Source organism: Rhinoraja longicauda, chromosome 23, assembly GCF_053455715.1.
Source record: "Rhinoraja longicauda isolate Sanriku21f chromosome 23, sRhiLon1.1, whole genome shotgun sequence".
In the NCBI taxonomy this organism is placed as follows: domain Eukaryota; kingdom Metazoa; phylum Chordata; class Chondrichthyes; order Rajiformes; family Arhynchobatidae; genus Rhinoraja; species Rhinoraja longicauda.
Window position 1 is genome coordinate 37,117,498 of NC_135975.1, and position 15,356 is coordinate 37,132,853.

The 15,356-nt window shown below is 48.6% G+C and overlaps 1 protein-coding gene across 1 annotated transcript in view; it reads left to right on the plus strand.

Annotated features, from left to right (window-relative positions):
- Positions 1-15,356, plus strand: part of LOC144605022 (mitochondrial 10-formyltetrahydrofolate dehydrogenase-like) — a 125,199-nt gene that overhangs the window by 11,454 nt on the left and 98,389 nt on the right. Inside the window, exon 3 of the mRNA XM_078420063.1 lies at positions 8,012-8,246. Coding sequence (XP_078276189.1) covers positions 8,012-8,246 — 235 coding nt within the window. The remainder of the gene's footprint in view (positions 1-8,011; positions 8,247-15,356) is intronic.

Genomic DNA, 15,356 nt, shown 5'->3' on the forward strand with positions numbered 1-15,356 from the left:
AGGATCTCGACCCAAAACGTTAACTGTTCCTTTTCTTTAGAGATGCTGCCTGACCCGCTGAGTTAGTGTCATAGTCATACAGTGTGGAAACAGGCCCTTCGATCCAACTTGTCCACATCGACCAACATGTCCCAGCTCCACTGGTCCCATCTGCCTGCGTTTGCCCCACATCCCTCTAAATGTCCTATCCATAAATCTGTCAAAATGTTTCTTAAACATTTTGTTTAAGATAGACTTTGTGTCTATCTTCAGTTTAAACCAGCATCTGCAGTTCCTTCCTACCTATCCAGGGACAATAGGTAGTACAAAGACAAAAACACCAGAATGCCATGTATAATGTTACAGCGATAGAGAAAAACACTCCAGAAGGCCCACAATGAGGTAGGATGGAAGATGGGGGCAACAGTGCAGCTAATGAAAGCACTGTTGCACAGTCTGATAGCAGCCGGGAACATGTTGTGCCTGAACCTAGTGGTTCATGTGTTCAAGATTTTGTATCTTCTGCCCAAAGGGAGAGGAGAGAAGAGGGAACACCAGGGTGAAAGTAGTCCTTGATTATGTTGGCTGCTTTCCCAGGGCAGATGGAGTTGAAGTGGTCTGTGTCATGGACAGGGCTACATTCACATTTCTGCATTTGTTGCAATCCAAAGTATTGTTTTCTGGAGGCAGTTGGCACCGACTAACAGTTTAGTTTGGTATTAGTTTGGGTTTTAGTTTAGTTTAGAGATACAGTGTGGAAACAGGCCCTTCAGCCCACCAAGTCCAAGCCGAACAGAGATCCCCTCACACTAACGCTATCGTACACACACGAGGGACAATTTACAATTTTATCGAAGCCAATTAACCAACAAACCTGTACTCCTTTGGAGTGTGGAAGGAAAACGGAACACCCGGAGAACACTCACGCAGGTCACAGGGAGAACGTAAACCTCCATACAGACGGCACCTGTAGTCAGGATCAAACCCGGGTCTCTGGCGCTGCAAGGGAGCAACTCTACCACTGAGGCAGCAACTATACTGCTGTGCCACTGTGCCCCCCTGACTGCTTCTGCCAGCTTCCAAGCGACCTGTCTTTAATAGATGGGCTCACATTGCAGAATGTCCTTGGGTGGAAAGGTTCACAGCTAAGGCTGGAGGTTAGAGCAGCTTCTGACACAAGCACTCTGCTTCAAGCTGACCACGTCTCAGCTGCCTGAATGATGCAAGAACTTGCTATTCGATCTTGAAATTCGATCCCGTGGGTGGAGCAGTGGAAGTTTGGAAGAATCTGACAGGATCTGACAGGAGTGTGTTTCCTGAGGCTATGTTTAGTTTAGTTTAGAGATAGTGTGGAAACAGGCCCTTCAGCCCACTGGGTCAGGACCGACTAGCGATCCCCGCACAGTAACACTATCCTACACACACTAGGGACAATTTTTACATTCAACAAACCAATTAACCTACAAACGTGTACGTCTGGAGTGTGGGAGGAAGCGAAGATCTCGGAGAAAACCCACGCAGGTCACGAGGAGAACGTACAAACTCCGTACAGACAGCACCTGTAGACAGGATGGAACCCGGGTCTCCGGCGCTGCATTCGCTGTAAGGCAGCAACTCTACCGCTGCCGCCTCTGAGGTTAGACAGAAACCTACGTTCACTAATCCTGGCAGTCCCCCTGCTCCTGCACCTTCCTCCTCTCAACACTACAGACTCATTGAAGCAGTTCTGAAGCAGCATGTTTAAAGTGTTCAGGCTCCTGGGCTGCTGCTTCTCTTCCTCTTGCAGCTCAGCTGCTTGATTGTTTTTATGCCTTCACCCACCTACTCTCCCTCCATTCACCCCCCTCCCTTCCCCCACAACACACCCTCCAGCAGCACCACCTCTCTCACACACACACACCCTCCCAGATAACTCTGCCCTGTTGCTGCATAAAACACAGAACAGTACAGCACAACAACAGGCCCTTCAGCTGAACATTTAAAATATATATATATTTTGGAGCACAATTAGGCCATTCGGTCCATCAAGTCTACTCCGCCATTCAATCACGGCTGATCTATCTCTCCCTCCTAACCCCATTCTCCTGCCTTCTCCCCATAACACTTGACACCCGTACTAATCAAGAATCTATCTAACTCTGCCTTAAAAAATCCATTGACTGCCTCCACAGCTATCTGGCAATGAATTCCACAGATTCACCACCCTCTGACTAAAGAAACTCCTCCTCATCTCCTTCCTCAAGGAACATCCTTTAACTTTAAAGGTTTAAAGGTCTTTTATTGTCACGTGTACCAATTAAGGTACAGTGATATGCGAATTACCATACAGCCATACTAAAAAAAAAAGCAACAAGACACACGACTACATTAAATTTAACATGAACATCTACCACAGCGGATTCCCCACATTCCTCACTGTGATGGAAGGTGGAAAAGTCCAAACTTCTTCCTCTTTATTCTCTCGCGGTCGGGGGGCGGTCTAATCCCCCGCGTCGGGGCGGTCTAATCCCCCGCGTCGGGGCGGTCTAATCCCCCGCGTCGGGGCGGTCCAATCCCCCACGTCGGGGCGGTCTAATCCCCCCACGTCGGGGCGGTCCAATCCCCCGCGTCGGGGCGGTCTAATCCCCCACGTCGGGGCGGTCGATGCCCCCCGCGTCGGGGCGGTCTAATCCCCCGCGTCGGGGCGGTCGATGCCCCCGCGTCGGGGCGGTCTAATCCCCCGCGTCGGGGCGATCTAATCCCTCGCGTCAGGGCGGTCGAAGCCCCCGCGTCGGGGCGATCGATGCCCCCGTGTCGGGGCGATCGATGCTCCTACGGCTTGGAGTTTTCTCGAAGTCAGTCTCTGACCAGACACTGCGGGCTCCATGATGATAAGTCCGCAAGCACCCACGGTTGGAGCTCCAAGGTCGATCCCTGGCAAAAGGATGGCGGGCGCCGCAATGGTAAAAGTCCCGTAGGCTCCCTGCGGTGGAGCTCTCAAAGGGCGGTCTCCAGCAAAGGCCACCAACTCCTCAATGTTAGGCCGATATGGAAAAAAATCGCATCTCCGTCGAGGTAAGAGATTAGAAAAAGTTTCCTCCAACCCCCCCCCCCCCCCCCCCCACACATAAAACTAGCTAAAGAACACTAAAAACATACACCGATGAGCCAAAATATTATGACCACCTGCCTAATATGCTGTTGGTCCTCCGTGTGCCGCCAAAACAGCGCCAACCCGCCGAGGCATGGACTCTACAAGACCCCTGAAGGTGTCCTGTGGTATCTGGCACCAAATCATTAGCAGCAGATCCTTCAAGTCCTGTAAGTTGCGAGATGGAGCCGCCGTGGATCGGACTTGTCGATCCAGCACATCCCACAGATGCTCAATCGGATTGAGATCTGGAGAATTTGGAGCCCAGGGCAACTTTGATAAGGTACCACACGGGGGTTGGTGAGCAAAATTAGAGCACATGGTATTGGGGGTACGGTATTGACATGGAAAAAGAGTTGGTTGGCAGACAGGAAGAAAGAGTAGGAATAAACGGGTCCTTTTCAGAATGGCAGGCAGTGGTGAGTGGAGTGCCGCAAGGTTCGGTGTTGGGGCCGCAACTATTTACAATATATATTAATGATTTGGATGATGGAATTAAAAGTAACACTAGCAAGATTGCGGATGACACAAAGCTGGGTGGCAGTGTGAACTGCGAAGAGGATGTTAGGAAGTTTTAGAGTGACTTGGACAGGTTGAGTGAGTGGGCAGATGCATGGCAGTATAATGTAGATAAATAAATGTGAGGTTATCCACTTTGGCGGCAAAAATAAGGAGGCAGATTATTATCTCAATGGTGACAGATTAGGTAAAGGGGAAGAGCAACGTGGCCTTAGTGTCCTTGTACACCAGTCACTGAAAGTGAGTGGGCAGTGAAGAAAACTAATGGCATGTTGGCCTTCATAATGAGAGGATTTGAGTACAGGAGCGAAGAAGTCCTGCAGTTGTATGGGGCCTTGGTGAGACCACATCTGGAGTATTGTGTGCAGTTTTAGTCTCCTAATTTGTGGAAGGTCATCCTTGCTATTGAGCCAGTGCAGTGTAGGTTCACGAGGTTAATCCCTGGGATGGTGGGACTGTCATATGAGGAAAGATTGGAAAGACTAGGCTTGTATTCACTGGAGTTTAGAAGGATGAGAGAGGATCTTATGGAGACGTATAAAATTATAAAAGGACTAGACAAGCTAGATGTAGGGAAAATGTTCCCAATGTTGGGCGAGTCCAGAACCAGGGGCCACGGTCTTAGAATAAAGGGGAGGACATTTAAAACTGAGGTGAGAAGAAATTTTTCACCCAGAGAGTTGTGAGTTTGTAGAATTCTTTGCCACAGGAGACAGTGGAGGCCAATTCACTGGATGAATTTAAAAGAGTTAGATAGAGCTCTGGAGCTAGTGGAATCAAGGGATATGGGGAGAAGGGAGCCACGGGTTACTGATTGTAGATGATCAGCCATGATCACAATGAATGTTGGTGCTGGTTCGAAGGGCCGAATGGTCTCTTCCTGCACCTATTTTCTTTGTTTCTATGTAACACCGTGAAACTTCATCATGTTCCTCCAACCATTCCCGATCAATGTGTGCAGTGTGACAGGGCGCATTATCCTGCTGAAAGAGGCCACAGCCATCAGGGAATACCATTGCCATAAAGGGGTGTACCTGGTCCGCAACGATATTTAGGTAGGTGACGTGTCTACATGAATGGCCGGACCCAGGGTTTCCCAGCAAAACATTGCCCAGAGCAACACACTCCCTCCACCGACTTATTGTCTTCCCACGGTGCATCCTGGTGCCATCACTGCCCTCGTGCATCGATGAGCCTTGGGAGCCCAAGACCCTGTTTGTGGTTTGTCCCTCCTCGGACCACTGTCAGTCGGTACTCACCACTGCTGAACGGGAGCACCCCACAAGCCTTGCCGTTTCAGAGATGCTCTGACCCAGTCATCTGGCCATAACAATTTGGCCCTTGTCAGAGTCGCTCAGGTCTTTGCTCCTGCCCATTTCTCCAGCATCCAACACATCAACTTCAAGAACTGACTGTTCACTTGCTGCCTAATATATCCCACCCCTTGACAGGTGCCATTGTAACAAGGTAATCAATGTTATTCACTTCACCTGTCAGTGGTCATAATGTTTTGGCTCATCGGTGTACATTTAATACATGCTATTAAAACACAAAGAAGGCAGGGGCAGACAGATTGTTGGCGAGGCAGCCATTGCTGGCGCCACCCGGTGAATCCTCAGGCTATGGCCTCTGGTCCTCGACTCTCCCACTAGTGAAAACATCTTCTCTACATCCACTCTATCCTAGCCTTTCACTATTTGGTAAGTTTCAATGAGGTGCCGCCTCATTCTTCTAAACTCCAGTGAGTAGAGCTAGTGCCGTCAAACGCTCATCTTATGTTAACCCACTCATTCCTGGGATAATTCTCGTAAACCTCCTCTGGACCCTCTCCAACGCCATTATCATCAGCCATGATCACAATGATCAGCCATAATGACATTGAATGGCGGTGCTGGCTCGAATGGCCAAATGGCCTCCCCTGCACCTATATTCGATGTTTCTATCCTTCCTCAGATATGGTGCCCATAATTGCTCACAATACTTCAAATGCTGCCTGACCAGCGCCGTATAGAGCCTCAGCATTACATTCCTATTTTTGTATTTTAGCCCTCTTGAAATAAACGCTAGCATTGTGTTTGCCCAGCATTGAGTTTGCCCGGCATTGTGTTTGCCCGGCATTGATTGAGTTTGCCCGGCATTGATTGAGTTTCCCCGGCATTGATTGAGTTTGTCAGGCATTGATTGAGTTTGCCAGGCATTGATTGAATTTGCCCGGCATTGTGTTTGCCCAGCATTGTGTTTGCCCAGCATTGAGTTTGCCCGGCATTGTGTTTGCCCGGCATTGATTGAGTTTGCCCGGCATTGATTGAGTTTCCCCGGCATTGATTGAGTTTGCCAGGCATTGATTGAGTTTGCCAGGCATTGATTGAATTTGCCCGGCATTGTGTTTGCCCGGCATTGAATTTGTCCGGCATTGCGTTTGCCCGGCATTGAGTTTACCCGGCATTGAGTTTGTCCGGCATTGAGTTTGCCCGGCATTGGGTTTGCCCGGCATTGAGTTTACCCGGCATTGATTGCGATTGCCCGGCATTGTGTTTGTCCGGCATTTGTTGAGTTTGCCCGGCATTGTGTTTGCCTGGCATTGTGTTTGTCCGGCATTTGTTGAGTTTGCCCGGCATTGTGTTTGCCTGGCATTGAGTTTGCCCGGCATTGATTGAGTTTGCCCAGCATTGAGTTTGCCCGGCATTGATTGAGTTTGCCCAGCATTGAGTTTGCCCGGCATTGATTGAGTTTGCCCGGCATCGTGTTTGCCCGGCATCGTGTTTGCCCGGCATCACATTTGCCCGGCATTGATTGAGTTTGCCCGGCATTGAGATTGCCCAGCATTGAGTTTGCCCGGCATTGATTGAGTTTGCCCAGCATTGTGTTTGCCCGGCATCGTGTTTGCCCGGCATCACATTTGCCCGGCATTGATTGAGTTTGCCCGGCATTGAGATTGCCCAGCATTGAGTTTGCCTTCGTTATGACATGATGCCAGACCATCACTTATCTACCTGCACACAACCCATATCCCTCCATTTCCTGCATATCCATTGGCCTACCCAAAGTCTTTTCAATGCCACTAACGTATCTGCTTCCACCACTGCCCCCAGCAGCGTGTTGCAGGCACTCACCACCCTCTGTAAAAGTAAACTTGCCTCACACATCTCTTTGAACTTTACCCTTCTTACTTTAGAGCGATGTCCTGTAGTATTTGATTTTTTCACCCTGGAAAAAAGTCTCTGACTGTCTACCCTATCTATGCCTCCCTTAATCTTCTTCCGCAGCTTTCAGCGTACCAGAGAAAACAATCCATGCCTGTCCAACATTAATTGTATATTTTGTCCTTGCATTTGAGCTCCCAAATTGCAACATCTCACACTTGCTCAGATTAAACTCCATCTGCCGTTTCCCCGCCCATTTCTGTAGCTGATTTACATCCTGCTGTATACTTTGATACCCTTCCTCACATTCCACGACCCCAGCAATATTGGTGTCATCTGCAAACTTACTAACCACTGTACACTGTGGTTGGCTCAATTGTAATCATCTACTGTCTTTCCGGCGACTGGTTAGCACGCAACAAAAATGTGTCCTGAGGGGGATATTGACACGTGCAAATCTCTTCAGTTTCAAATCGCTGTAGAGATACAGCGTGGAAACAGACCCTTCGGCCTACTGAGTCCACAACGACCAGCGATCCCCGCACGCTAACATTATCCTACACACACTCGGGCTATCTACATTTATACCAAGCCAATTAGCCTACAAACCTGTACGTCTTTGGAGTGTGGGAGGAAACTGGAGCACCCGGAGAAAACCCACACAGGTTACAGGGAGAAGGTACAAACTATATACAGACAGCACCTGTAGCCATGGCTGGAACCCGGGTCTCTGGCGCTGTAAGGTAGCAACTCTACCACTGTGCCACCGTGCTGATTGGTTTCCATTGATCCTTCCACTCACTTGGTCAGAGTACCAGGAGTGGGGCCACTCAGGCTGTCATGAACATGTTGCCAGGCAGGGGCTTGAACTGCATTGTATCATCCTGCTTACTATTTGTGTGCTAGTCACTGAGTGGATCTGCAATCACACATTACGCTCGCTGCACACTTTGAAATCTCTACCCCGACTGCAACATTTCTTACTTCAACTATGTCATTCCCTTTATCATGTATCTGCACACTGTGAATGATTCGATTGTAACTGTGTATTGTCTTTCCGCTGACTGGTTAGCATGCAACAAAAGCTTTTCACTGTACACATGACAATAAACTAAACTAAACTTTGTTTATTCAGATACCATTATCATGTGAAAGGCAGGTTGTTCTGTACCATGGGGGGAGGAACCAGAGCTGGAAGTAAATGTTACAGAAACTGACTGTAAATTAATTGTCTCCTCAGCGGTGGCCGCGGACAAGGATGGAACACCAGTCTTTAAGTTCCCCAGATGGCGGCTGAAGGGAAAGCCCATTGCGGATGTTGTTGAAGCCTACAAATCTGTCGGAGCAGAGCTCAACGTGCTCCCATTCTGCAGCCAGTTCATCCCCATGGATGTTATTAACCACCCGAGGCATGGATCAATAATTTACCACCCGTCCTTGCTCCCCCGTCACAGGGGGGCAGCTGCTATAAACTGGTAAGAACATCACGCCACAAGGCCGTTAGCCACTGTGTGCTCCAAGTTTAGTTTAGAGATACAGCGCGGAAACTGGTCCTTCGGCCCACCGAGTTTGCGCCGACCAGCGATCCCTGCACATCACACACTGGGGACAATTTACAATTTTACCAAAGCCAATTAACCTACAAGCCTGTACGTCTTTGGAGTGATGGAGGAAACCAGAGCTCCCAGAGAAAAACCCACGCAGGTCACAGGGAGAATGTACAAATTCCGTACAGACAGCACTCATAGTCAGGATGAACCTGGGTGTCTGCCACTATAAGGCTGCAACTCTACCACTGTGCCTCCCTCCCGGGTCATAGCTTAGAAGGCAGCTATGCTCACCACTACAGTTCCAGTTCCCACCACATCTCAAAGATGTGTGGGTTTGTACATTCAATTGCCCTTGCTTTGTTTGCAAGAGATAAAACCTGGGGGAGAGGGGGTTAATGGAAAATGTTATTGGGGAAAATCATTGGAGGAATGGGGTTACTTTCATAACTTCATAATTTATCAGAGCAGAATTAAGCCATTCAGTCCATCAAGTCCACTCCGCCATTCAATCATGACTGATCTATCTTTCCCTCTCAACCCCATTCTCCTGCCTTCTCCCCATGACCCCTGGCACCCGTACTAATCAAGAATCTATCTATCTCTGCCTTCAAAATATCCATTGACGGCCTCCACAGCCGTCTGTGGCATAGGATTCCACAGATTCACCACCCTCTGACTAAAGAAATTCCTTCTCGTCTCCTTTCTGAAGGTACGTCCTTTTGTTCTGAGGCTGTGGCCTCTAGTCCTCGACTCTCCCACTGGTGGAAACATCCTCTCCACATCTACTTTAAGAACCATCTGGATTCTTGAATCCATGTGGAATGGCCTCCTCACATGGAAATATGAAATGGAGGGTTATAGAAAGATAGGCCAGTGAATGTTGGGTCTCATCTCAACATGATGATTGGTTGTTCATTTTGAATTATATTTACTTTTTGTATCCAAGAATAAAAGGAAATCAAATGTAGCACCAACAAGTAGAATGATGAAGTCGTTCAATTCTGGTCACAATCATACTGTTTGTGCTGGGGAACAATGTCAGCCACTCCACACCAGTGGCAAGCACCTATTAGCTGTTCTTAACGGCTTAAACTGCCTGCGTGTCTCAACTCTCAAGAGTGTTTGATTGTCATATGTCCCAGATAGAACAATGAAATTCCTACTTGTAGCAGCGCAATATGTAAACTGTACACTGTAAACAATGTAATAACCAGAAGGTGTGTTTGTGTGTGTGTCCCCTCACTAGTGTCCCCTCGGTACCCTGCACCCCCCCTCCCCTAAATTGAGACAGAGTCCCCCTATCAGCCGTCCCATACAACACATAGAGAACGACTGTTGGCTGGATGGTGAGTCACAGGTAGAACAGGTATAAAAAGGGTGCAAACGGTAGCAGTCTGAGTGCAGAAAGCACATACCTTCAAGCTCATCAGAGACAGGAAGGTTAGGAGTGAGTGTGGGGATTGGCTGAACAATTAGAATTGAATGCAAAGGTCCCTGGGCGTTGTACCTCTTGAGAACAGGTTCACCCACTTGGAAGCTGTCGGGGAAGAAGACGTTGCCACACTGAGCGGCAGACTGGCTTGCGAAGCAAAACGTGCTGTTGAGCCAAAACCAAAGAGGCCGAAAGAGGGAACAGGCGGGATTTGAGGATGGTTTGCTGCCTCCCTGGTGCCAGGATCCAGAATATTAGAGGCAGGAAACATGTTCCCAATGTTGGGGGAGTCCAGAACAAGGGGCCACAGTTTAAGAATAAGGGGTAGGCCATTTAGAACGGAGATGAGGAAGAACTTTTTCAGTCAGAGAGTGGTGAAGGTGTGGAATTCTCTGCCTCAGAAGGCAGTGGAGGCCAGTTCGTTGGATGCTTTCAAGAGAGAGCTGGATAGAGCTCTTAAGGATAGCGGAGTGAGGGGGTATGGGGAGAAGGCAGGAACGGGGTACTGATTGAGAGTGATCAGCCATGATCGCATTGAATGGCGGTGCTGGCTCGAAGGGCTGAATGGCCTACTCCTGCACCTATTGTCTATTGTCTATGTCGGAAAGAAGGGGATGAATATTCTGCAGCGTAACTTTAGAGAGCTCGGAAAAATGCTGAGAAGCAGGACCTCCAGGGTGGTTATCTCCGGTTTGCTTCCAGTTCCTCGTGCTGGTGAGAGCAGGAACAGGGAGATACAGGACCTGAATGTGTGGCTGAGAAACTGGTGCAGGGGGCAGGGATTTAGATTCTTAGATCACTGGGATCTGTTTTGGGGGTAAGGGGGAATTGTACAAAAGGGACGGAATGCACCTTAACAGGTGGGGGACCAGCATTCTGGCGGGCAGGTTTGCCACTGCTACACGGGTGGTTTTAAACTAAATGGGAGGGGGGGTCAAATGGGATAGTCAAAGCGGCACGGTAGCGCAGCGGTAGAGTTGCTGCTTTACAGCGAATGCAGCGCCGGAGACTCAGGTTCGATCCTGACTACGGGTGCTGACCTGTAAGGAGTTTGTACGTTCTCCCCGTGACATGCGTGGGTTTTCTCCGAGATCTTCGGTTTCCTCCCACACTCCAAAGACGTACAGGTATGTAGGTTAATTGGCTGGGTAAATGTAAAAATTGTCCCTAGTGGGTGTAGGATAGTGTTAATGTACGGGGATCGTTGGGCGGCACGGACTTGGTGGGCCGAAAAGGCCTGTTTCCGGCTGTATATATATGATATGATATGATGATATGATGGAGTTAAAAGGAAATAGAGTAAAGGGATAGTTAATGACCCCAGAATTAACGGGAAAGAATGCTCACAAAGGGATAGGAGAGTATGGCCAAGTGTAATAGGGATCGATGTGAAGGGTGAGATGAGTAAGGAATTAAAGGTATTGTATATGAATGCGCGAAGTATAAGAAGTAATGCTTGAGGCTCAGTTAGAGGTTGGTAGATATGACATTGTGGGGATTACAGAGACGTGCAGGAGATTGCAGGAGGATCGGGCTTGGGAACTTAATATTCAGGGTTATACATCCTTTAGAAAGGACAGGCAGGTGGGCAGAGGCGGTGGGGTAGCTGCTGGTGAGGGATGAAATTCAGTCCCTTGCGAGGGAAGACATAGGGACTGATAAGGTAGAGTCACTGGATTGAGTTGAGGAATTGTAAAGGCAAGAAGACACTAATTGGTGTTATCTACAGACCCCTAAATAGTAGCCCGGATGTAGGATGTAAGATGCAGCAGGAGTTAAAACTGGCATGTAAGACAGGTAATGCCACTGTGGTGATGGGGGATTTCAATACAATACAATACAATACAATATATCTTTATTGTCATTGTACCCAGGGGTACAACGAGATTGGGAATGCGCCTCCCATACGATGCAATAATTTAAGTAATTAACAGCAACCCAACAAAACGAAACAATTGTAACAGTTTTTAGACAGAGTAAAGTGCAAGTTGATCTATGCGTTGTGGCCATCCGGCTCAGCAGGACCGGTTCATAGCAGCTATGGCCCTGGGGATGAAGCTGTTCCTGAGTCTGGAGGTGCGGGCGTAGAAGGCCTTGTATCGTCTGCCCGATGGAAGGAGTTCGAACAGACTGTTGCAGGGGTGTGAAGAGTCTTTGTGGATGCTGGTGGCTTTTCTGAGGCATCGTGTGTTGTAGATGCCCTCCAAGTCTGGTAGCTGTGTTCCGATGGCCCTCTGAGCTCTATGGACTACCAGCTGTAGAGCTTTCCTTTCTGTCTCCGTGCAGCTGAGGTACCACACAGGGATGCCATGTGTTAGGATGCTCTCTATGGTGCAGCGGTAGAAGGTCGTCAGCAACTGTTGGGGTAGACCAGACTTTTTCAGTGTTCTTAAGTAGAACAGTCTTTGTTGTGCCTTCTTGACCAGCGCAGCAGTGTTATTGGACCATGTTAGGTCCTCCGAAATGTGAGTGCCCAGAAACTTGAAGCTGGACACTCTCTCCACACTGACCCCGTTGATAGAGATCGGGGCATATTCCCCGTTATGTGACCTACGGAAGTTGATGATCAGCTCCTTGGTCTTGGTGGTATTTAGGGACAGGTTGTTATCAGAGCACCAATCCGCCAGGTTCTGCACCTCCGCTCTATAGTTTGTTTCATCCCCGTTGGTGATAAGCCCGATCACTGTTGTGTCGTCTGCAAACTTGACAATGGTGTTGGTGTCGAATGCAGGAACACAGTCGTGTGTGAAGAGGGAGTAGAGCATGGGGCTCAGAACACAGCCCTGTGGTGTGCCGGTACTGAGGGTGATAGTGGAGGACAGGTGCGGGCCCATTCTCACTGCCTGCGATCGTTCCAGCAGGAAGTCCAGGATCCAGTCGCATAACGACGAGCTGAGGCCTAGCTGGTGGAGTTTGGTGATGAGCTTGGTGGGGATGACCGTGTTGAAGGCGGAGCTATAGTCTATGAATAGCATCCTCACGTACGTGCCCTGTCTCTCTAGGTGAGTCAGGACAGTGTGAAGAGCCAGAGAGATGGCGTCCTCTGTGGATCTATTTGCCCTGTATGCAAATTGATGTGGGTCCAGTGAGTCAGGGATGCTGGATTTGATGTGTGAGAGGACCAGCCTCTCAAAGCACTTCATGACTATCGGCGTTAGGGCAACCGGGCGGTAGTCGTTCAGGTTGGAGATCTGGGATATGCAGGACTGGGAAAATCAGGTTGGTTCTGGACCCCAAGAAAGATAGTTTGTAGAGTGCCTCCGAGATGGATTCTTAGAGCAGCTTATAATGGAGCCTTCCAGAGAAAAGGCAATTCTGGATTTAGTGTTGTCCAATGAAATAGATTTGCTAAGAGAACTCGAGGTAAAGGAACCGCTTGGAGGTAGTGACCATAATATGATTAGTTTTAAACTGCAATTTGAGAAGGAGAAGGTTAAATCGGAAGAGTCAGCGTTGCAGGTGAACAAAGGGGACTATGAAGGCATGAGAGAGGAGCTGACCAAGGTCGACTGGAAAGGGATCCTAGCAGGAATGACGGTGGAACAGCAATGGCAGGAATTTCTGGGCATAATCCGGAAGATGCAGGATTGGAGGATAGTTAATGTTATCCCACTTTTCAAGAAAGGAGCGAGAGAGAAAATGGGGAATTACAGACCAGTTAGCCTGACTTTGGTGGTGGGAAAAATGCTGGAGTCAATTATGAAAGATGTAATAACGGTGCATTTGGATAGCAGTAAAAGGATAAGTCCAAGTCAGCATGGATTTATGAAAGGGAAATCATGCTTGACTAATCTTCTGGAATTTTTTGAGGATGTGACAAGTAAAATGGATGAAGGGGAGCCAGTGGATGTAGTGTATCTAGACTTCCAGAAAGCCTTTGATAAGGTCCCCCACGGGAGATTGGTGACTAAAATTAGAGCACATGGTATTGGGGGTAGGGTGTTGACATGGATAGAAAATTGGTTGGCAGACAAGAAGCAAAGAGTAGGAGTAAACGGGTCCTTTTCAGAATGGCAGGCAGTGGCGAGTGGAGTGCCGCAAGGCTCGGTGTTGGGGCTGCAACTGTTTACCATATATATTAATGATTTGGAAGAGGGAATTAGAAGCAACACGAAGAGGATGTTAGGAGGTTGCAGGGTGACCTGGACAGGTTGAGTGAGTGGGCAGATGCGTGGGGGACGCAGTATAATATAGATAAATGTGAGGTTATCCACTTTGGCGGCAAAAACAAGGAGGCAGATTATTTTCTCAATGGAGTTAGGTTAGGTGAGGGGGAGGTGCAGCGAGACCTGGGTGTCCTTGTACACCAGTCACTGAAAGTTGGCGAGCAGGTACAGCAGGCAGTGAAGAAAGCTAATGGAATATTGGCCTTCAGAAGAAGAGAATTTCAGTACAGGAGTAAAGAGGTTCTACTGCAGATGTATAGGGCCCTGGTAAGACCACATCTGGAGAATGTGTGTACTGTTTTGATCTCCTAATTTGAGGAAGGACATCCTTGTAATTGAGGCAGTGCAGCGTAAGTTCACGAGATTGATCCATGGGATGGCGGGACTGTCATATGAGGAAACATTGAAAAGACTAGGCTTGTATTCACTGGAGTTTAGATGGATGAGAGGGGATCTTATAGAAACATATAAAATTATAAAAGGACTGGACAAGCTAGATGCAGGAAAAATGTTCCCAATGTTGGGCGAGTCCAGAACCAGGGGCCACGGTCTTAGAATAAAGGGGAGACCATTTAAAACTGAGGTGAGAAGAAACTTTTTCACCCAGAGAGTTGTGAATTTGTGGAATTCTCTGCCACCGAGGGTAGTGGAAGCCAAAACACTGGATGGATTTAAGAGAGAGTTAGATAGAGCTCTGGGGGCTAGTGGAATCGAGGTATATGGGGAGAAGACAGGCATGGCTTTTTGTTTGGGGACGATCAGCCATGAATGGCGGTGCTGGCTCGAAGGGCTGAATGGCCTCCTCCTGCGCCTATTTTCTATGTTTCTATAATCCTCCGAGATTTTCACCTCCAACAGGATCCCACCTCGTCAACCCTTCCCATCTCCACCCCTTTCCGCCTTCCGCAGAGACCATTCCCTCCGCAACTCCCTGGTTAACTCACCTCTTCCCACCCAAACCACCCCCTCCCCTGATACTTTCCCCAGCAACTGCGGAAGATGCAACACCTGTCCCTATGCATCCTCTCTCGACTCTGTCCAGGGAACCCACAGTCCTTTCAGGTTAGGCAGAGGTTCACTTGGACCTCCTCCAACCACATCTACTGTATCCGTTGTTCAAGATGTGGACTCTTGTACATCAGCGAGACCAAACTTAGACTGGGCGATAGTTACGCTAAACACCTTCGCTCAGTCCGCCTGAACCTACCTGATCTCCCGGTTGCTAAACACTTTAATTCTCCTGCCCATTCCCACACAGACCTTTCTGGGACCTTTTGGTCCCTTGCAGTCAGAAACAGGTGAATTGATCATGGGGAACAAGGACATGGCAGACCAATTGAATAACTACTTTGGTTCTGTCTTCACTAAGGAAGACATAAATAATCTGCCGCAAATAGCAGGGGACCGGGGGTCAAATGAGATGGAGGAACTGAGTGA